The following is a 24,109-nucleotide window of genomic DNA, read 5'->3' as shown; positions in this document are numbered from 1 at the left end:
TACTTTAAAATGGGTATTTAGACATGGAGAGAAAATGGTAAAAGGAAAAGAGGGAAAACAGTTCCTAGGACCACAGCAAAGTGGACCGGGTCCTTTTTTTTTGGTACATCCTTTTTCAGAGAAAATTATAGCATTCCGTTCTGAGCAAGAAGTTTTAAGACCACTCCCCCACACCCCTCTGCCATCAAAAATAATGTAAAATATGGTGTGAAAGAATTCTTGTCCTATATTACTGCTTTTAATTATTGGCACTTTTTTTCTTAGTGTAACTTAATAGAACAAATTCACTTTACCAAGGGGTGTTTTTATTCCGTGGAAAGAAATAGCCACTCAGCTCTTAAAAGCTTTTTGCTCTGTCAGCTTTACCAGTCTTGTGGTCAAATTCTCCTATCGGCATAGAAAGTTTCACCATATTTTACAGAAGCAATTCACACATTGAGAGAAATATATAATACCTCATTGTTAGATGAATCGTGGTATAAGTAATCATTTAAAAAAAAACATGAGTCCAAATATTAAATGTTGTGAAACTTCATTAAGAAATAAATGTTTCCTGCAAGACACTAATTATTGCTGTCATAGGCATATTTTTTCTGGATTGTTTCCACCTGTGCTTAGAACTGCCCTTCAGCCTGGGAAGTATCTGGGAATGCTTGATTATCTTGTTCACTCCTTTCCTTTGTACACAGTGTTCTCGTATTTGCAGTTCATGTTGGCAGAATAGATTTGGGGGATAGAAAGCCTTCTTTCTTCTTTTTACATGTTCCTTACAGCTGGTTCCTGACAACAGTGCAGGACTGCTGCTTTTAAGGCAGTTCAGTGTTGTCAGAAAATGGGCTTATTTCTTGTGACTCTTCCCTACTTACATGGTGTTTTGTGACCCATTTGGCTAAAAGTTGCATATTCTGAGATTCACAATTTGTGATCTTAATTTTGTCTCATTTCCTGGATGTCATGGCAACATTGTTAAAACTGGGAGAAACAGGCTTGTAGAGCTCCTCAGAAATCACACTACTCAGAGAATCATGTTCGTGGGGACGAGGTCATCTAATCCATCCCCCTTGTTCAGAGCATCGTATTTAGGACTTCTACATAGCATGCCTTTGTTTCACAAGAATTCCTGTCACACTAGAGGTTTTATTTTCTCTACAATGAGTGGGATGACTTACACGTGGAGTTGTAAATCTTATTTCAAAGGATTGAAATACGTTGTGGAAAAGGATAGCGAATGAGGACAAACTGGCAATGTGACTGGCATGGCCAGCCTGAGGGCCACTTAGGGCTACTTCATGTTTCTTTTTTGAAGATATAAATTATACATATCTGCAATTTTACCCTACATGTCTTCATGTGAATTATTAAAACTTTCAGAAGAAGCAAACTACTATTAATAATAGAAAGGATTCCTCCTCTGGAGTCATAGAATTTTGGTTTTTACAGTGAATACGGGAATATCAAGAATCCTGTTGCAGTTTAAAATGCTTATTTCAGCATTATTGTGATGCTTTATTTTCTTTTGGTTTCTGGATAGTCTGACTAATCTAGAAAAAAGATCCAGCCATTTCTGAGTTCTCCTTTCATGTACTTCTCTCCCTGTGGTTTATTGCCTTTCAGTCACTATCTTTACTGTGCTCATCCTTTATCTCTTCTGGGAATTTAGCTATAAATGGACAATTAATATAATAATGCACTTTCTGGGTGTACTTCAGAAATGCTTTGTCTGTCACAATACTTTGTATGGTGGTAAAATGCATTTTTCTCAGCAGAACTACCATTTTCCTTAAGTTATTTTCTAGTTTTTAACTTTTTAAGGCCTGATAGGTAGGTAGCAAACTTTGTTTATGGATTTTTTAATAGAAGGCCAAGTTGAAACTTGCATCTCTACTTTTGCCTTCCCTCTCTGTCATATTATTCCATCTCATCATCTAGAGTTGATCAACTCAGAAGCGGGATCTGACTCCAGTTTTGCATAGATTCGACTATCAAGGGCTTAATTTCATTTGGTCCTACTTATTTTCTGCCTCTGGAGTTTTTTAGTGTCTTCCGAGATTAAATTTATTAATTTGTTTTCAAGGCAAAGGTGTTTATACCATAAAGAAATAATGAGGAAAATAGTAATATTCTGTGTTCCCAAGATTATAAATTTGGTTAGATCTATAAGAAATGTAGAAGACTAGTCAGTACTTCTCTCTTTACTCTTTCCTCTTAAACAGGCTAAGCATTTTGGGTTTATTTTCCTTCAGTTCTATCCTTTTTTTGGTAAAGCATTTGAGTTTTTATCGTGTCCTTTAGGAACTTTAAAAATTATAGAACTTGGAAATTAAGATTTAGGCCTGACATTGTCTCTTGCACTTAAAAAATTCAGGCAGATGATATGTTAGAGAAGGAAGATGAGGTTGCATAATTTTAGTCTTATGTATCAGGACATTAATGAATTGCCACCGTGATTTCATTTTATCTCAAAGAGACACTTAGGACATCATACTGTCCAAATTGATGTGTTGAGGAAACCATTCTTTTTCAGGCACTTCTAAGATTTCCTAATTGGGCAAAAAAGCTCAAAACAACACAACACCACCACCTCACTAAAACAAAACCTGACAAACCTGTATACACTTCTCTTTGTGAAGTTTAAAACATAACTTTATATTTTATAGTTTTCACAGCATAACTGTTTTTAGTTACTGGACATGAGAAGGAAATAAAACAGGTTGTGGAAATAAATTAGATCTGTATTGATATTTTTATGTTAAAAGGAAACTAGACAAGTATAAATAGGAGGGAAAAAAATATCACATAACTCCTAATAGGAAGTAAACAATCTGCAGTATTTGTCTCCTCAGGCCATTTTTTGGCTGATTTTTAGTTATGACACATGTAAGGAATGCAATGTTTGAAAACAACATGGCTTAAAAATATACCATATGGTTTAATATTGTTAATATTGTTTTATAGCTGTGGAGAAAAAATAAACAGAATCATCTTTGGCTGTGCATTAAAAAGTCTTGAAAGCACTATCTTTTAATTTTCATGAGGTATGATAATCTGCATATGATGTCATGGTCTGTTTGGATCTCTCAAATTTACAGCACAGTGGACTTTGTAAATTAAACTTTATTTTATGAACTTATGACCTCATAAAAAAAAAACCAACATAAAAAAATATAAATCCTCTGCCTCAAAAAACACTGCCAAAACATAAAGACATCAAACAATAGTGGAATTGTCTTTGAACAGACTAGTCCAACACATGAACTCACTAATAATTTTTTCCCTAATTCACAAGCTCTCTAATTTACAATTTCTCTAAGTCATATTTTCTCTATGAACAAACTAGTTACCAAGCTGTTGATGCCAGTGCTCATTCTTTCTCCTCTATCAAGGAGTGAATGTCCCCCATACCACACTGACAAGCAAAATCCTCATCAGTCACCCTGCTGTTGAATCTGCTACAAAAACGTTGGAGTTAAGCTCAGGCATTTACACTTTCCAGCCCAGAACTTTGGTCTGTAGCACTTCCATGAGTTAGCATCACCTGAAGAAACTGCCAGGTAGTTGCTTCTTGAAGATGCAGGAGTTGTTGGCTGCAGGTAATACCCGCTCTTATCTCTTCCTACCTGCTGAGTTCTATGTACAGGCTGCTTTCACACTAAACACTCAAGTTGGGGCTGCTCTGAGCATATGTCAGACTTTAGGATCAGCTGTGTGTTCATTACTATCATATTTTTACTTTTTTTTCCTCTAAGAATTTTCGAAGTCATTTTGGTTATCCTAGCTTCAGTGTCTGGTAATATCGAGAAATTTATTTGCTAGGATTTTAGTATGGAATTAATTCAGTTCATATACCAATTTCACCCAATAGATTTTGAATAATATCTCTTTAACCTCTATGTCCTATTGGCAAATTACTTTGTAGCCACTATCGTAGAGATGGTTGCTATACTCAGTACTGGTTTCATTCCATGCAGGAGTGTATATGTTGATTATGTTCAATGTATATTCATTGTCATTAATTTTGGAGCCATAATCATAGGCTCTAGTACGTAAAGCAATTGCATTAAGTGAAGGGCACTTTTAGTAAGAAGTAGGCAGGATTGGTTTTTAAGATACACAGCCATGAGCAAATGGTAGCTTTATTTTGTCCATTGATTTGCACAGTGATTATTAGGAGTGTTTATGAAAAAATTGCCATGTGTTTTCTCATTGTGTGCATATGCTGTAATTATTCTGGGACACTAGCATATGATTAGTTTCCTTACATGCCTGTAGTACCCCTTGCACTCTGTTTTTATCACAACCACGTACAGCTTCATGTCCAGTGTTACTACATACAGGTAAATTCAGGTTAACTTTAGATCTTAATGCTAATGTAACATTATCACCCACTGTCAATACTTGTCCTTGTGATGTTGCAGATGGTAATCCTTCTGTAACTAGTTTTAAAGGTGCATTATCATGGATCTGCAATACCTGAGTTGTTCCATGGGCAATGTTAAAAATGCAGGATCTGTTATGGACAAGTTCTGGGTATATGTTCCAAGTATCATTTGTTGCTATGGTGATGCAGTAGGGTCACATTTTCTGCAAGAGAAGACACTCAGGTCTTGGACATAATCCAAACTTCAGTTGTTGTTAACTTGTTCCCTTTTTCATTGTAAAAGGGGAGGCACACAGATAACTCCTGAGTTGGATGTTTAACTGCAATCTCATTTTATGGACTTCAGAAGGATTTTACTTCTGTTTGAACAGGATTTGGGGCAGCTATTGATATGAATTCCTTATCTATGTTCCTTCTTGTGGGCGTTTGTCACTTGTGTAGCCAACTTAAAAGTTCTCACAGATAGAATCCACGCATAGAGTATTAATAGATGCATTCTTGTGTAGTTGCTGGTTTAGTAGTTTATTCCATTGATCTACTGTCCCACTATTTTGAGGTTAATGCAGTAGCTGGAAAATCCATTGTACAATATTTGAACCAAACCAAGCTTATCCTACCTTTTTCTTAAAATGTTATCGATGCTAAGATTGTATTTGTCTGGGTAAGGGAGATGTAGGAAGCCACTGGCTTAAAGCAGTTGTGAGACCAGTGATAGCTTAGGCAGGGAATATATTCTGAATACCACTATTTCTGCTCCTGTAAGGATTCCTTTCCCCCCTCCAGGTGTTTGTCATAGTACACACGAGAAGTTTCCTAGATTAACTTACCTTCCATGGAGTTGGTAGAATGTTGGTGATGTGCTGTACCTTTGTTTAACAAAAATGGCACAAATATACAATTTGTTTCACCAGAATTTTTGCCACTCCTCTTTTTTATCCTCTCTCATTGCCTGTTGAAATAAATCCTACATCCCTGTGTGTCTAAGCCACTCCTGTAACCAGGTACTTGTTCTGCCTCAGAGTTTTGTCCTATATTTTTTCTAACCAAGTGATCAGCCACCTGGCTCTCTGTTGCTAGAATTTTTAGGATTTTGGTAATTAGGTAAAATTTTTATGGATATGTTTTTAGACTGAGCTATGTCATGAATCACTTTCCAGTGTGATGTTTTTCACCATACATTTCAATTATTTACTGAGCAAAATTTTTTTCATCTAGCCACTGGGTGGAACCCCTAAGGGTGACTAATGAAAACCAGCTTTACAATAGGAACAGACACACAAAATTTGATCTCCTCTTCTTGAGTTGATAGCTTTGTAGTTAGCAGCCCTTAGTAAACAGCCCAGTTTTCAGGGAGTGAGTTAAATCACTTCCTATATTCTTCCCATAATGACCACATCATGCCCGCCCATTTTCTTTAAGCCTTCTCTCTGTGTCAGGGTTTGTTCATTGGAGAACTGCAGCAATACCATGGAAAGTTCTGACTTTCCAGTAGCACTTACAAAAGAACATGTACAGTTCTATGATTCATTTTATCCTATTCAATTTATAGATTAGACAAAAGAAAATAAACTGGCTTAATCTGAAGCAGACATTCTCTGTAAAGACAGAACGCCTTAAAAATTTTTGGCTGAGGTCTTAATAATTAAGAGACATGTAACTGAGGATTAAATCATTCAGTTAGTAAAATGATGTTGAAATTGTATCCTCAAGCACTGCCCTAGCTACTGAACTGACTGCAAAAGCTGAGTTCAGTGAGCAGGTATTAACATGAGGAAAGTGCAATAATTCTTTTCTCTCCTGGTGATTTTGTTAGCTGTGCCACCAAGGGTGAATAAACTGCTGTTTACTTAAAACAATAGCTGGTAATAATAAATCAAGATCTCTTTCTTGCTGGTGTTTAGGATCATGAGGTAAATAGGAAAGGTTGCAATATAATGAAATATGGTTGAGATCTATGTTCCTTGTCATGTTCACCAAACGTCTGTGTCTTTTTTTTCCCCTGAGGAATATTATCTCTCTTTTCTCACTCTATCATCACACATATTGTTCCCACTCTGCTCACCTGACACAATGAATGCTGCTTCCTAAATTTTGTTCATACTTATTTTAAATTATTCCATTAAAAAAACAACTCTAAAAGGGATTTTTGTGTTCCTTCTTATCCCTCAGTTGTTAAAACTGGAACTATCAGAAGGCTTCACTGATCAGAAAACCCCCACTTTCATCCATTTCTCTAATTTATTTTATCTTTCCATCGAATTATCTTTTATTAAGTCATTATTCTCACTGAGCTCCATATGCTGTGCTGGCTACTCTGTTGCTGCCAACTCAAGCTAGCAACTTTTAAACTAGCTGCACACAGTATTTTTTTGTCAGTTTTAGACTTGTGAAATTTCTGATGTTCAGAGACCTGTGTCCAAGAACATTAAAATGGAGCTTTCTTCCTTTAATTGTCTTTAACATACAACTTAGAAATTATTCCCCCTGGAACATATATAAATATATAGATATTTTATAGATGAGAGTTTTCAGAGTTCAATGTAGATTTATGATGTTTTCTATGAGGTGGTCATCTACCAGACAACAGAAATTTTTTTTTAAGTATCACTTTAACTACAGGGATGATTAAAGATTCAGTATCAGCAGATTCAGTACTAAAAGTCTTCAGTTGGACTGTTAGACTTGTTTTTATTATTATTTCATCAGTGCAGTATTTTTGAAAACATGAAAGAGTAGATTGATATGAACTATAAATAAGATAAAAGAAGTCCATCCTAATCATCCCTTTGGCATGGTGAGATTTTTCAAAGTTTCCGAGCTTTTACAATAATCAACACATTTTTCTAATTTTTTTAATCTTTGCTTCCTTTCCAACTAATATTTTAGTCTACTTCTCTAAAAATAGATACAAACACAAATTTTCATAATTCATAGTTATAATAGAATTCCTTACCTGTTTCACATATCCAACAAATATTTCTATTATTTTTTTGTTTTTATCCTGAGTCAGCCAGCCGCTGAAATGTATTGTGTTGAGATCTGTCTCTTTTAATGAAAAAATGATATTATTCTACCTCTTGCAATCTTAAAGGAGATATCTAAACAACATGTTTTAATTAGATTTTCTGAAAAGCACATAGGGAAATCAATACAAATAGAAACACCTCGTTTTTCTTACCACTTTGGAGTGAGCCAGCTCTTCTATTTTCTGGAGGAAGATCGACTTATTTGAATTCTTAATTTTTTTGAATTTTAGGTACAGAGTTGGGATCGTCTATCCATGCTGAAAAGTGCAGGCAAAGTTCAGCCTATCGTAAAATTATTAGAAGGCTAAGAGACCACTAGCTTACTGATCAAGCCTGCTTCAATTATTACAGCAGTAAGTTTGATCTGACTCTCAGTGTCCCAGCCTCACTTCAACACTTGAGCCATCACAGTGGAGGGGAGCAAGAATTCATGACCAATGACTCTTTTTTCAGTGTCCTGTTATCTGTGAGCTTAACATTTCTCCATTTTTGGGAATATTACTGAATTTCAAATGACAAAGTCACCTCAAACCTGTAATGAAATGTCAGCAGCAGGCTATTCTGATTCATGAATATCTTTCAGGTCTTTCAAATTTTCAGTCAAAGAAAAATATTGCCATTCTTTTTTCTCCATCTTTTAAGATTTGTAAACTGTGCATTCCCCATGTTCTCCCTTCTTTTAATGAATATGCAAAGATGCTAGCAAAAACCTACTGATTATGAAAAGTGTAATAAGCTTTTCAGTAGATATCTACTAGTTTGGGACAGACACAAAAAAAATGTAAGAGAAAGTTATTGTACTATTTAAAAATCCAAAAGTTTCAACTATTTCATTATATATTTATTACATAATGTAGTATGTTTTATTTACATTATTATGCATTTAAAATTTACTGTGGTTTTGTTTGGTTCATTTTTTAATTAAAGCTTTAGGAAACAAGGCATTACCACAAGCCAGATGTTAAATTAACAACTGACTGAAGAAGTTTAATATTTAGTTACTTTGGCTCTACTGGGCCTCATGCAAGTTTGTGGGTGGCAACATCTTTGTATTTTGGATAAGGCTTATTCAAATTAAATTGCTGGAAGTAGGTCAAGGAACAAGAAAGACTCAACCTTGATGAAGTTTTGGCAGCAGCTCTGCTACATCTGTGTGGTGGTGTTGTGGGGCTTGATGGTACTACACCAGACAGTGATCATGAAGGGAACTGGGAGTCCTTCATTGTCCTTTTCCTCCTCTCATATCCATACTCCACAACAACAGTTCTCCATAAGCTTCTAACAAATGGCAAATAAATGTCCTGAAAATCATGGAAAATTTGAAAATAGCTGGAAAACTGGAACAAAGCCTGCAAAAACTTCTATTCAGTTGAAATGAGACAAAACTGAATCATAATGCCAAAACTATCAATTCTTCAGTCTTTTGTTTGCAGCATTGGCCTTCTGCATTTCAAATGCAGGTGTTAGCACTAATTGCTGTAACATATAAACATGTTTTTTTACAAATGGATATTGCAATATAAAAGCAATTTCTTTTTTATTTCAAACCACTTAATCTACTATTGAAATAGCAAGATTTTTAAGTTGGTTTGTTTGTAGTTTGGTTGGTTGGCTGGTCTGGTTTGTTTTTAGCATAACCAAGAGGAAAAAAACAAGGAGGAATAAGTGGCTAGTCTCTACAGACTGTCCACATCAGCATTTTCTCAGCAGTGGGATAGGAAAGCAATTTCTGAGAAACCGTTTTTCTTCTGGGCCAAATAAGTAATAAATTATGAAAAGATAAATAATGAAAAAGAATGCAACAAGATTTATTAGCTGAGTCATATCACTGTGAGGTAGGCTGTACAATACAGTAGGATAGCGCTACACTTTCAAAAATAATATAAGAATATATTACCTGGAAATCTTCTGGAATGCAGACAGCAAAATAAAGACCCTTATAAAAATGCTTGATTTTTCTCATGAAACAAAGAAAATCCAAAGGTCACAAGGGTTTTGATAATTTTTTTCTTAGCTATGCAAATTATAAGGTGAGTTTTGCCTAGTGTGAAATTCCACAGTTTAGGAAAGGAGGCAAGTGATTTGTGATTGTAGTTCTAGACAAATAACTTCCTCTTACTAGATATTTAAAATATATATTGATTCAATTTAATCTTGTCTTGAAGGAAGAAAGCTTTTGTCTGTTTTCTTTAGACTCAAACATTTTTGAGAGCACTATGATTATTTAATGACTCTTCCTTTGCAAGCAAATCCTAGCCAAGTAATAGGTTTGTCTTTTTATGCTGTAGTAAAAACATATTAAATAGAAGATATTTGAATAACTATTTCTTGTTGATAAAGCACAATTCTAAAACATGAACAGCATCATTAACTCACAGCAGTAAAAAACCTGACTGTTGGAGCTTATTCATATAATATTATTAATTAAATCTAAATTATTTTATGTCTTTTTTTGTTTTTATTTTAGGAGTGAAATTAGATGATGAATCAAAACATGAATTTAGACTCCATTCAGAAACAAATGGAAGAGATAGAGGTTTTTGGGACCCAACCAACACAACCTGATAAATTAGATAGATGTTGGCAACCAGGTGACCATCTGCATCATTCAAATCTTCCATCTCAAAGTTTCTACCCATACTCCCCTCATTATGCACGTATGCATACAAATTGCAGCAGTGATTGGGAAATTTTTGAAGCAGTAAAAATTCAGGAACTGGAAGAAGTCAAAGCCAGAGCTGCCCAAATGGAGAAGACCATGCGCTGGTGGTCAGACTGCACCGCTAATTGGAGGGAGAAATGGAGCAAAGTTAGAGCAGAAAGAAATAAAGCACGAGAAGAAGCAAGACAATTGAGAATCAAATTAGACAGTGTCATAAAAGAGCTAAGTGTGCTTAAAAAAATAAATCAGGATTTAGTAAGTGAGAAGGAAAACTTAGAAAATGGAACTGCTTGGAAAACAGAATACAGTTGTGCAGAAATATCTTATATTAAAAAAGACCAAAACATGTTAACTTTTCTGGAACCAGAACCTCTGAAAGACCTTAACAAAATCACCAAAATTTCTGGGGCAGAAGACACAAAGAAGGTAAAGAATGGGTTATCTTTTTTCTGGATCATGAAGAAGTGGCAAAGTATGGATGTGTATGTAGAAATAGGATTTTTCAAGCATTTTGACCAAAATGCTGCCTGATCCATTCTGCTAGAAAACCCTTTTATATCCCCCACCCATCTAAATATTCCTAATACAGAAAAATACAGAAAACAATTCATACCCCCTTGCTCTATGACTAGACATTTAAGTAACAGAGGCAGACTTTTCTATCCAAAAATTTACAGTGTTGTTTTGATTCTCTCATGTTTTATGGTAACAGATTACCTATCTTATCTGAATTAACCATGTTTTGTATACTTACATTTTTTTTCCCCTCCAAAAAAAGCAGATTAGGTTCTTGGCTTCTAAAATAAACTCATTTAATTCTCCCTGAACTTCAAAAACATGGGAAGAGGTGGGGCAAATTCTTTTGCAAATTTGCAAGACATTTTGTTTGATAAGGAGAGCAATTAAGTCATGACATAGAATTAAACAATAGAGTAGCAGCATTGTTTAAACAGCTCCTAATTCTATATAAAAGATCCAGTTACATTGATCAAAAATGGGAGTATTTGTTCACCTTTAATTCTGTGCCTCGGAATGCACTGTATAGTCTTCATAGACAGCACCATGTGAAAACTGTATTTGGTGTCTGATAGATGGCAGTCATTGTAGATATAGGTAATTTTTTCATACATTGCAGGAAAATGTTTTTCCCCGCATTGTAAAAGTAGGAAATTTTTTACTTCAATTCAAGGGAAATTGCCAAGATCTTAAATCTGAATGTATTCTGTTTGGAAATTTTACTCTGTAATGCATATTAATGATATTGCATTCCTGTGAAATCTGGAAAAAAAAATGTAGCATTAGTAGTGGGAATAAATTTTGCCAAAAGAACCATACCTTCCATATTTAAAGGCAGACAAATGTGCCATTGGAAGGAAATACCACAAAACATACTTTAACTATTTCTCCTTAGTATAAAATATTTTCTACTTGAAAACTGAAACTTTATATGTGGATGGGAAACGTTCTTATCTTTTCAGAGGTTTCTCATATTTTCCGATGTAAATTTTGGGCATTCCTCTAAAAACTCAAAAGAACAGAGTGATGTGAAAGAGGACTGTTGGTAAACTGCTAAAATAAAATTAGCTTTTAAACAAAATTCCTCAGATGTGGTAAAGCAAATACATTTCTAAAGGAAACTTGTTTATAAGAGACATTCAGTCTTCCTCAAAAATGTGTATTTTAGTTTTAACTATTTTTTCATAATTGATATTATTTTTGTTTATGTTTTGTACTCAAAACATGTATCTTCAAAATAGGTATCTTTGTTCTTTATGAAAAACTTGTATAAGCCCATCACGTGCTTCAACACACTTTGCATAAAAAGTTTAGGACTTCATAATGTAGAGTTTCTCAACACATTATTTGTATGGATAAATTGCATTCCTGGTTTTATTTGTTCCAGGATTCTGTCTTCACCACAGTTATAGCCAACAAAAGATAAATGGAATATATTTCCTTAGTGAAGACACATTAGAAATATTTTGGATATGAAGCTTGTCATACGTCAGGTGTGACATATCACAAAATTACATTGATTCAAATAGTGACTTTTTTGCACCTTCTACCCATATACAGTCCAACTGTATACGATGTTACCTATTTCCTTTTTTTCTCCTATGTTCCTTAAATGTCTAGAAGAGCCTTGGCCCTGCAGGAACTCTGTTAGACTTTTTCCTTCATTTATGTTTTTCTCAGGTGTCATATTTTTTTTTTCCTCAGGATATAAACAAAGACCAAAGCAATGACAATAAAAAATTCACCCAAAAGTTTCCTGATTTCTTCTCCAATGGACTTCCCAGCACCTATTTGGAGGAACCTAAAACAAGTTTGGGTACTACAGCTAAGACAACAGATAATGATTTAATACATGTATCAGTCCTGAATTTGCATTTGGCTGAGATGAAGAAAATCTTACAGAAGGAAAGAGAGTAAGTGCAAAATATATCCTACTCACGGAATTCTCAGCAAGGAGTTTAAAACAGCTTCTAAAATAGATATGGTGATGTTTGCATGTATAGATCATATGTTCTAAGCTTTATTCATTGCTATTTGCAAGGCTTTAATAAGAATTTATAGAGAGAATTCAGCATAGTGTGTTTATAGTTTTCTTCGCCTTGTCTGTCATTTAAATAAGAGGTGTTCCATACAAATATATACTTATTTGCAATTCGGTATCAATGCAGTGATACCTCAGGTGTGTTATACCCAGTTATTGGAGTGCTTTGTGCATAACAAAAAATTTTCATGTACTCTACCAGCAGACTTTGAAAGAGTCCAACTGCAGAATGACAAAGGCTGTTTTTGACTTCAAAATATATGAATCAGCTGAAAAATGCTGTTAATCTTAACCTCTTCACTTCTAGAAAAGTCTGGGTTAACAGAGATAGATAACAGAGAGAGTAACACATTTATTGTACACTTATGTAGCATATCAAATTTGTCTCACATAAATACTAAATGTACATTTTGGTGGCCTAAAAGAGTCTTATATTGTATAAATGGTCAATATTGAGAAAGATTGAATCTCACCAGAAAGGTTTTTCAAGGAAACATGCAGCATGTGATGTATGATGATGTAGTAGCAGACTTTAGGTATTATGCGCCTGTAACTTCAAAATCAGTTGAAGTTAATTAGAAAAATAAAAGGAAGAAAATTCCCTGTCTATTGAAAATATATTCAACACTTTCGGTTCAGAGAGTCTGTAATGGTAAACTGTGTTGAAGTATTTACTTCAGTCAGTTTATTTCACACTTCCTGCCTGTCAGTTTAGTTCATAATTGTCCTGTAGATAGTACAAGTCTGAGGCAAAAAATCCTTTCAATTCCTAACTAATATTTAATGTGTTTTGTTGTCTGGATTAGATAGCTGTAAAAGACATGCAGTAATTCTCTAGTTGAATCACACAGCAGAAGATGACCATGCTCTCTCTCCTTAAAAAGTATTTAGTTTTTCTGTGGAAGAAAACATATATGTGAGTTAGGAGACTGATGCCTCACATATCCATTTTCCTGGGGTTGAAATGTTTAGGGGCCTAGGTACTTCATCTTTCAACAGCAATCACAGTATACATGCATATATAATAATTTTATTTTAGAAAATGGGTAGTTTTTCAACTCATTTTTAGTCACTTCTCAGGCAAAAACTTTAATAGGTTTTGGTTGTTCACATGCCTCTCTAACCAATTTGTAGCTGTATTTCAGAGAGACAGATTTTGCCATTTATGCCTAGACATATACTGACTGTGGTATAAGGCAATAAACTTACTGGCACACGGTAAGAATTGGGGCACATCTATAACATGCAATGTGTGACAATGCCAACCTCAGGCAGCAAATGCTCACAGAGCAGTGATTTCCACATAACAGCAGGGATTGGTGTAACAACTCCCTCTCCAGGAGGGCAATATTTCCTGCATGCAGAGATGTTACATAAGCAGAATATATGCAACTTCTAAGCATGAAGCAACTACATTTGGCAATAGACACAGCAAATAGCTGGGAATAATATTACTAGGATAGGTATTATCATAGTCACCAGTTTCTTGAGATATCGGATGAATCTTTGTTGGGCAGGCTGTCACCTGCTAGCTCAGAAAGGGTTGGCCTCCACGCCTCAGTGGAACTGACTGATTTTGCCAAATTTCCATCTTCAGATTTATAGTTTTCCCTCTTAGGTTTTATTCTTGCTCATGTCAGTATTTTTGCTCCTGGATTCTGGAGCTGCTTGTAATAACTATCTCAACAATCTCACCCCTGTTTGCATTTTTACTTCCCTTATCTCGTGTGGCTCTAGCTTAAGTACTTTCTCACAGCTTCTTTCTCACAACTTAGCAATTTTCTCAGTGAACTTGAGCCAAGGACACACAGCTGTGCTGCATCAAAAGCAAACACATCATAGACAGCTTGAACCCAAAGGCCAAAGGTTACTTTGGCAGTCAGTATGATCTTATTCATACAGCAGAGGACTTCTCAGCAGTTTTCTGGTTTGCATGCAGCACTCTGAACTCTGACTGCATTTTTACTGGAGTCAAGTAAGCTTATGCAAATCCAGTGTTTGGACTTGCCCCTGACTAAGTTACCAAACAGTAACCTACTTAGTTTCCTTACTAATGTCTCCATAAGATGTTTTGCTTCTTCACCCTGAGAGGATTTCTGCTTATTGCATGCTGCTTAGAGCTATCTTCAGTAATGTTGACATAGCCTCATGCACACAGATCAGGCTTTGCAAAGAGCGAAAAGAAAGAAGGTCTAAAAAAAAAATAGAAAAAGAGATGAAAATTTTTGTTTTGACTTTCAAAAAATATCAGGTTTGGGTTTGCAATGTAAAATCACACACCAACATCCTCTACTAGGTACTAATGGCTCATATCAATTACACATTTGAGGTCCCATTGACATGAATAGAAATGACAAACCTTATGAGTTGCTCAGCATTTTACATAATCATTTGCTTAAAATAGCTGTCTTTTGTCATCTTTTGGCTCAGTGTTCTCATCTAAATGTCTTCTAGTTTTAAGGTTGTAATTTGTTCTGTTTTGAACTTTAAAGTGTTTATTTTGTCTAAAACCAAAAGCCCACAAACTAGCCCACTGCTAGTTGATAATATCAAAGAGGAGCTGCTTAAGGCTGGCTGGGCAGACATAGACAACAGATACAGAAGGCTCTGCTGAACAACAAGAAATCTTTTTTTTTTTTTTTCTGTGAGGATCACTGAACACTGGCACCAGTTTCCCAGAAAGGTTGCTGGGTCTGTATCCTTGGAGACAATCAAAAGCCATCTGGAGATGGTCCTGAGCAACCAGTTCTAGGCAACCCTGTTTCAGCAGGCGGTTTGCACCAGATGACCTCTAGAGGTCCCTGTCAACCTCAACCATTCTGTGTAATTATGCGATTTAATTAGATAATGAGTTAAAATGTCTCATTACAAGATCCACTAAAAATACTCTGAACTTGATTCTTTTACCTAGTAATAAGCTGCTACATTCTTTCTCCCACTCTTTGTTTTCTTTAAATAGTAAACTTTATGTAATCAGGATCATCTCATTTAATAGTATCAGAGGGACCTTGTCTGTAGGAACCCAGAGTGCCAAGAATATTTCTCTGCCTGTTTTTAAGGGTTCTTACCCCCCTGAACAACACTGTTTTAACCTCAAACCTTGGAAAAAATTACCAACAGTCAGACAACAACTAGAAAATACAGTGGTATGAATTAGGTGCTAGACTACTATGTAAGATTGACACAGGGTGAAAAATTTAGAGGTTTTGGGCTTCTCTTTGTAGTAAATAGATAAGAATAAAAAATATCAAAATGGAGGATTGTTGTTGTTCTCTAGACATTCTTCTCCTTCTTCTACTACTCCATATTCTGCAGTAAAAGTAGTTTGGAATGATTGGATAGAAAATTCCGCAGTTCCTAGTCGTGTTACTGAATAATTGGTAAGAAAGTGAAGATAATGTACATTTTTAGTAACTATTGGTTAAAATATCTTTAAAAGGCTGTGTAAATCTTGATAGAGAGGCCTCACTCCTGCTTTTCTTTGCTCTATGCTGTACCTGGGTCACGCTAGTGGCTCTGTTCCTCTGATAAGACTTAATAAACAACTATCTGGAAGCATTGAAACTCAAGGAAAAGTCCCGGTTTATCTTTGAAACTCCTTGCAAGGACTTACAGCAAATTCTCTCCCATCCGGAGGGACTTGATTTACAGCACGGTTCAGTGTCACTTGTCTCATTTAAGAAGTACCGTAACATAAAACAAAACTACTGTCTTCTAAATAAGCACTACATACTGACCATTCCTCTTTTACTTTTCAGATTAGACCATTTCTGAGGACTTTCACTGCATTCAGTACAGTCAATAGGCTATTTTTCAAAGTATTAGAATGTCATCTTTCAGACTTTCACTTTCTACTGTATTAAATGTCCCACTTAACAATTCTCTTAGTTATCCAATGAAGTCATGATATCATTCCAATGAGATATCCCATTACTTTAGAAGAAAAACTGTTGAGTTGAAATGCATGAAATGAATCTTTCTCCACTTTGCTTTGTAAGTAATGATGTTTATTCTATTACTGTAATGTTATGGGAGCTCTAGGTGTTTGCTAAGATAAGCTGTGCTATATGCTAAATCTAGGCAGAAAAAGGAGATCCCTGATTCAAAAGCACTAGGTTTAGTTATAAAAGAAGGGAGAAGAAGATATTTCACTAAAGTGGATTGCTTCATTAATGTAGCTGACATTGCTTCCCGGACCTGAGCCAGTCCAGTCAGTGGGAACTCTTGCTATCTCTGTGCAAGCCCGAAGTCTGCTGCATAGAAATGCCCCAGACAAATTCCATCAATACACTTTGATTAGTGTATTTAGATGAATTTTTAAATCAAATACCCTCAAAATATAGTTCTAGTAAGCCTGGCAATAACATCTGTAATAAAAAGATTGAAAAATTCCATTGGCCTCCATTAGAATAGAAGATAACTACAGTGGCACAAAATAGTTTCTTTAATTGACAGTATTAGAATTTTCTTGTCAACTGTTTCATATTTTTCTTATTTTACAGGCATAGTACTTCTGAACTAAATAATACATTTTCCTAAAATTCTTCTCACATTTTCTTCCAGGAGCAATTATTTTTTGAAACATGAAATATACATATTTTAATAATGTTTTTAACATTTAACACCAGTCATCTTTGGTTTCTGTACTGTCTTTATAGTGTATATTTTCCCCTGCCTATGTTTGTTTAATCTTCTGTTTATACCAAATACAAATGATGTAATACCTTTTCTTCGAGGATCTTCACTAACTTGTGATAAATTAGGTGACCTGAACCACTAACTGAAGTCAACTTTTCTTCAGTTTATCCCCAAATTTTATTTCATTTAAAGTTTTAATTCTGTACTACTGGATTTTTGTTTTCTCTTTAGCTATTATTTTTGGTAAATCTTTTGGAATAATTATGCAATGATATTAGAGGTTTTTAATAAAGTCAAGATATACCTTTGACAAAGGCAGCAAAATATAACTCAAGCTATGAGAAGGAAATTCAAAGTAATTTGTCATCTGTCAGCTTCAAAATTGTGCAATGATAAATTTTCATACTTTTTCAGAATGAATGTATTTCTGGAGAAAGAAATGGAAAAGATGGAAAATGAGTTATTTCTTTGGAAATGGAAATATGAAGAACTGAGACAAACCAAGCTGGAAAGCCTGAAACAGGTAAGTTAGCAGTACATAGTTATCATACAGAGTAAGAACGAAAATTTAGACCTCTGATTTCCTGTCTTGTAACTAAGAGTAAAATTGTGGCCAGGGTTTATGAATGTGATAAACCCACCAGTTATCAGCTATTATTCTGTGTAGCCTGATGGGAGGGACCTGATGAGGGTGTGTGGAGAAGCCAAGCCCTGGATGCTGCCATGGCAGCGCTGGCACTGGGGAGCTGTGGGAGTGGCACTGGGGTGGCTCCACAGGCTTCCAGAAAAGGACTGGCCAGAGGGGAGGCAGGTTCTGGTGTCCCATCCCCATGTGTGGTGAGGCTGGTTGCTCTGATGTACAGCAATCTGTGATCAGGGTCCAGTGGGGCTTGTGTTCAGGGAGAAGGGGCCCATGTGGGACAAAGGGTTGTTCGGGCAAGCCCTGCCACACTAAAGATCCTGGGGTGTTACCAAGTGGGCATGGTGGGGGTATCAACCTAGCAAGATCCCAGAGGTGGCAAGGACCCCCTGATATCTAGGCTGTGGCCAAGAAAGGCAGCTCCTGGTTTAAGGAGAGCCACTGGTTCAGGTGCACCTGGCAGGCCCAGCACATGTCCTGTGTCTGTGGGGAATCATGGCTTGTCCAGCAGTTTGCTTGTGGGAGGGGGCTGGGAAGATGCTGATGGAAGCACAAGACAGAGCAGCAGCTGTAGCAGCACAGCCTCGAACACGGCCCTCGCCACCAGCTGGGAGTGCTGCTGCTGGCACAGCAGAGACCTCAGCTTTGAGCTGCTGAGGGAGGGTGCAGGTGCCCAGACCTTGGGCTGCAGGCAGTGCCTGATACCTTCCTGTGAGGCTGGAGCAATAGGACAGAGTGTCTCTGCCTCCAAGACGAGTAGAGATTAGCTGAAAAAATGTGTTGTCCCCATTGACCTGGATGAGGAAGTAAGGCTGGGCAGGATCAGAGAAGGCAAAGAGAAGATTAACAGGATCTGCACAGGGATCCAGAGGTAAGAAAGTCTGAACCACATGGGAGGGGCAGCCAGAGACTCTTAGTTCATAGTGAATAGAGTCCCACAGTAGGAAGGCTGGAAAGATATGTTCTCCAGCAACTGGAGGATGGCTCTTTTTCCAGATCTGCAGTTCAAAAGGTTCAAAGACCTGGTAGTGAAGTAAGAGAAGAAAGCCATGACTTGAGAGGCATCAGAGCCAGCTTTAACCCAAACCATGCATTAACATCAGGAGGAAGCAGTGAGTGGCAGTAGTAGGAGGCTTGTCCTGTGGGGATAGAAATCCCTGTGCTCCTCACTTGCTTTTTTGAGGGTGGCTTGCTGTGGGCCAGGATCTAGAACATTGCAGAGAGATTGCCAAGGCCTACTACACTACTACTCATCCCCACGGACACCAGCTAGGGACATGTTTGGAATGATCACATAGCTCTGGGGTTGAGACCACGGGGACCTGGGTCTTGTCCCCTTGATCCTACCAGCTGGGTAATGTAATGAGGAGAGCTTTGAACTAAGAAAGGAGGCAATGAGAGATTACAGACCACAGTGAAATAAAGTGGTGGTCAGCTGGAAAGCTCAGGGCACAGGTTGATAGGAGCAAGAAAGAGTTCAGGAATGATTAAAAAATGTAAAGGGACACCATCTCGAGTGTTGGTAAAGAAATGCACACATCCTGGGAAACAAGCAGGGAGAATTAGAGCTCTGTGTGGTTACAGAACTACAGTATTGGAAAAATTCAAATACCATGCCAAGTTCATGCAACTGGTTCACTGTGAATGACTTCCAGAAACACGAGCAAGGAAGGGCTGAGGGGATGGAAGTTGCCTCAGATCTTTTGAGGTCTCCAGCAGGATGGGGAGTAATCAAACTTGTAACTCAGGATCAGAGGAGAGGCCAATAAGCCTGTCATTGTGGTAGGAATTTGTTACAGACCACATGATAAGGAAACAAAGTGTTTAAAGAACGCAGATCTCTGAGTTGTAAACCCCTGTTCTCGTGGGTGACTGTACAGCTGCTAGAAAGGTATAACGGCTGATGCAATCAAAGAGATTTCAGTGGGGTTTCAGGAATAAATTCTTGCTGAAGATATTCAAAGGGCCAACAAGTGGTAATGCATAGCTGGATCTGCTTTTGACTAATATGAAGGAAACTAGTTGGGGATGTGATGATGAATAATTTCCTCATCTGTGGTAACTTTGATATAGCAGTGTTGTTAGTCCTGAAAGAAGAAGGACAAACAGCAGAGTACAGACCCTGAACCTAAGGAGAGCAGGATATTGGCTCAGTCAAGGTACTGCTGGGAAGGATCCCATGGGAGGCAACTCTGACAGGTAAACAAAGGAGTCAAACAAAGCTGTCAGGCCTTGGAGTACAACCAAGGTTTGTCCTAATACTCAGAAGAACAGGTAGATGTGCCAGAAGACCGATTTAGCACAGCAGGGCACTCTTGGTGGCGTTCTGATGCCAGAAAGCAATGTGCTTTTACACAGAAGATCAGCCTTCAAAGAGTAATTTAAGAACATTGCCCAATTATGTAGGATTTGTGTTAGGAAATAAATGTTCATTTCAATCTGAGTTCATGAGTAGACAAGTAACAAATATTTCTGTTGCAGTTTACAGGTTTTAGCTTTCAGGACAATGGATTGAGGATCTCCTTGATCCAACAAAACTCAAAATGTGGGTCTATACAACTAAACAGAGATAGAGAATTAAAAATGTCCTATGAATTTAACATCTCAGATTTGGAATAATGGAGGGAATTTAATTAATTTTCTTTCATGTTCTGGAAAAGATCGCAAGCAGTCTATTAAATCTCAAGTTCTAGTTGATAGGTGATGCATATGTAAATGGAATTTCCTTCATAGATGAACATACACAGCAACAAATTAACATCTATCTCTCATATTTGAGTTCCTTCAGATTTTAGTTCTTTATTTTCTGCTTGCTCGTTAAGTAGGATTTTATCTTGTTGCACTTGTGCTAAGCAGAGGAAGTCTAGATTTAGTTAATAGTTTTGCTTAAGAAATGCAATCTTTATGAAATGCTTTATGGCCCTGTCATCAGGAATAGAACAACAGGAAGTAAAAATGTGCTGAGAATTCATTGGAAATTGGTAGATAACAATATTTATGCATGTGCATGCCTACATATATGTGTTGCTGCTTTTTTCTTGGGAAGGTGCTCAATTGCTTTAATTGCTAACAGGAGGTGATATTTTGAGCATTCTGTTCATCTTCTGAGATTTATGGCATAAATCTCATTTTTAAATTACAGAAAAACACCGATCTGGATGAATCTGACTAATGCGAATGAAATTATTTGTGTTAGTGGGGGTTTTTTTATAAGTGGAAACTCTCCCTCTACTGAAATAAACCCAACCTTGTATGTTGACAACACGTATGTGAATATCACTCACTATATATTACTGTTGAGAAGTGGATGATGGAACACCGTACAAGATTTTTGACGGTGAAAAATTTGAAAGTGAAATAAAGGAAAGCACAGACATGTACTAGGCTAAGCATGGAATCTGATTCTTATAGACACTTGCAATATTAAATCACAAAGGAATTTCTAGATTAACAGCAGATCAATCATTACATCTAGATTATTTTCATGTCCTTGACTAAATTAATCTGATATTTCCTTTGGTAGATTGCCTAGCAGTCTAGCACTGTGAATATGAAAAAATTGCTGGGTTTGCAAGAGACAGAGCCACTGCAAATTAAACCATTTTTAGGAATGGGTAGCTCTTCTAGCCTTTTGGAAGTTGGAGAGATTTTGTGGAATGTTAGAAACTTCACAGCTGCCAAGACTTGATTATTAGTGCTCCCAGTAACTAACTACTTCACTTACTTTCATTAAAAGACGAGTATTTACTCACCTTGGAACAAACTAAATATGGAGAGCCTTGCTGATCATAATTTTTAAAAACTATCCATTCTGGATCAATTTGGAAGTTGTGAATAAGTTTTCAATGTATTGATTTAATTATAAAAAGTAGTAAAGTGACAATTTATGATCATAGTAAGCATGAGCATTATAGGCAGCTTTGTGTGACACTAGCATTGATCTCATCCTGTTTGGGGTCATAAATTAGACCATTTTAACAGATACAACAGAAAGTTGAATTTGGTGTTGTAATTGACAATTTACTCTTATAAGGATTCTTCTCCCATTAAAAATTACTTTGTTATTTTAAAATATGTAAAATACTTTGTTATTTTAAAAACAGAAAAGCAATTACTCAGTATAAAATTACACTTATTATTGTGTTTGCATGAGAATCCACAGAAAGGCAAAGATTGTCTGTAAGACTATAGAGTAAATGAAGGGTGTTGACATTAGATATAATTGGGTTTAAAGTAAACTTTGTTGGAAAAACTAGGAATCTTTCAGTTCCCTGAAGAACACTAAAATTTCACATCCATAACATTGCTTGTTGAGTGCCCCCAGAAATGGGGTATCCAATTTTGTCAGATACAGTTTAGTTTACAGATCAATTAACCAACAGTCTGAGAAACACAAAAAGTTTCTGAGTTTGATTAGCTAGGTCTTTGGACTCTGGAAGACTGAGCAAATCCTTGGTGTGTTGTCCTGATGTTTGTAAAGACAGAATTGGAGTAAGCAAGACTGTTGAAGTTTTAGGTTTTAGAATGATCATTTTATCTTATGTGCAATAAAACATTCTTGTTTATACTCATTGCAAATCTTCCTCAAAATTTTATACCCATCTTTATAATTCCTGAAGGATGTGCTTTTCTGATCATTTAAGAGTTAAATAAGATGGAATATTTACAAAACAATTTTACATTATACGGAAAAGAGTGGAAAAATGCATGTACTACCGTATTCCACTGGTGTGCACTGTAGACTTACAAATGCCACTATAGGCAGTGACTTCTGTGTTGTTTAAAAAATTTTCAGCTAGCTGAAGTGCAGAATGTGCTCCTACTCAAAATTATCTAGTGTTTTGGTAGTTAATGAGGGAAATTCCTATCCAAGTTTGTGGGATATGAGGCAACAATTACACTAATTGGTACTTAAATCTTTTTTGGAATATCAGTGATAAAAAATATATACCTAGATAAAAAGGAAAACAGGCTAAATGAGCATTTTTTGGTTTTGGCAGAGACATTTCTGTTCTTCCTTTTTTTTTTTTTTTTTTTAGAATTGAAGGTAAGTCATCAGCTATTGATTTTGCACTAGAGCCAAAAAAAAAAATCTTTAAACATCTTTTAAAACAAGCGTTTTCTGTTCTCTCTCTCAGTATATAGTTGTTTTACACTATATTACAGCAGTCTATTTATTGTTACTTAGGAACATTACTTTCTTTAAGAGATTGTGAATGGTTCCCTACCCTGTTGTTTCCCAGGTGAAGGAAGCTCCACTGATGTGAGTGAGGCTTCTGGATAAATCGTCTTCTATCACTGTAAATGTTTAAATGCTCTTTAAAATGGAATGGCCTATTTGGAGGCTCAGGTTGTTAACAGGTCTTGTTAAAGACTCTGCTTGATTTCTACCTTCTCCAGAAATCTGTATTCTGAAATTACCTTATAGTGTGAAGGTGCTACAGAGCTGTTTACCTGAAATTGCTTTTTTCATTCACTTAGTACATATATGAAATGGAAAAAGTGGTACTCTTATAATCTTACGGAAATTTAGATACAGATAGTAAAATCATTTATTCTGTCCCACAGTTTTCACCTGACTCAAAAAATGCCTTCTGATTGTCCCCTGAATCCTGCAGAAAGAATAATAATTATCAGATTGAAACCAGTAGCCTGAATGACTATACTGGCTACTGTGAATTTCTCTGTTTAGTTTCTCACCTAAGATGACCAGAAATGTTGAGTACTTTGCATGGCTATCATAGGAACAAAATTATGTACATAAAATTAATTTTATGGTGCTTTTATACACTAGAGAATAGCCACTAGTCTGTTTTAGCATGCTAAAAGAGTTTTTATAAAGTTTGATATCAGAAGCCTCAAGGCTGAGATTTAAACTATCATTAGGCAATTTTCTGTAAACAACATCTGAATTATTTGAGAATGCAAATGACTTTATAGAATAGAATCTTGGTGCAGGTAATTTTCTTGTAATAAAATCTCATTATTTTTAGACTAGATCTAGAATTTGGAGTGTTCCTTATTGGTCTCAATGCTTCATTTGTTTGAGAGGCTGGTGCAATTTTCAGACTGAGTGAAATGAAATGAAAATGATGCTACACATCTAACTCATGCTTTGATTAAAGTTCTCTAAAAATTACTTTCGATATACACTTTTTTTCCTGTGTAAATTACAATAACAGGTGGTTAGAGAGTAAGGAAAGAATTC

At 36.0% G+C, this 24,109-nt stretch overlaps 1 protein-coding gene across 1 annotated transcript in view; it reads left to right on the top strand.

Moving 5' to 3' along the window:
* CCDC102B (coiled-coil domain containing 102B) overlaps window positions 1-24,109 on the top strand; it is a 147,464-nt gene that overhangs the window by 5,749 nt on the left and 117,606 nt on the right. Inside the window, exons 2-4 of the mRNA XM_048289595.1 lie at window positions 9,872-10,492; window positions 12,287-12,495; window positions 17,676-17,784. Coding sequence (XP_048145552.1) covers window positions 9,884-10,492; window positions 12,287-12,495; window positions 17,676-17,784 — 927 coding nt within the window. The 5' untranslated portion in view covers window positions 9,872-9,883. The remainder of the gene's footprint in view (window positions 1-9,871; window positions 10,493-12,286; window positions 12,496-17,675; window positions 17,785-24,109) is intronic.

This window comes from Corvus hawaiiensis, chromosome 30, assembly GCF_020740725.1.
Source record: "Corvus hawaiiensis isolate bCorHaw1 chromosome 30, bCorHaw1.pri.cur, whole genome shotgun sequence".
NCBI classification, from domain to species: domain Eukaryota; kingdom Metazoa; phylum Chordata; class Aves; order Passeriformes; family Corvidae; genus Corvus; species Corvus hawaiiensis.
The sequence above is the reverse complement of the archived record's forward strand: the minus strand, read 5'-3'. Positions and strand labels throughout refer to the sequence as shown.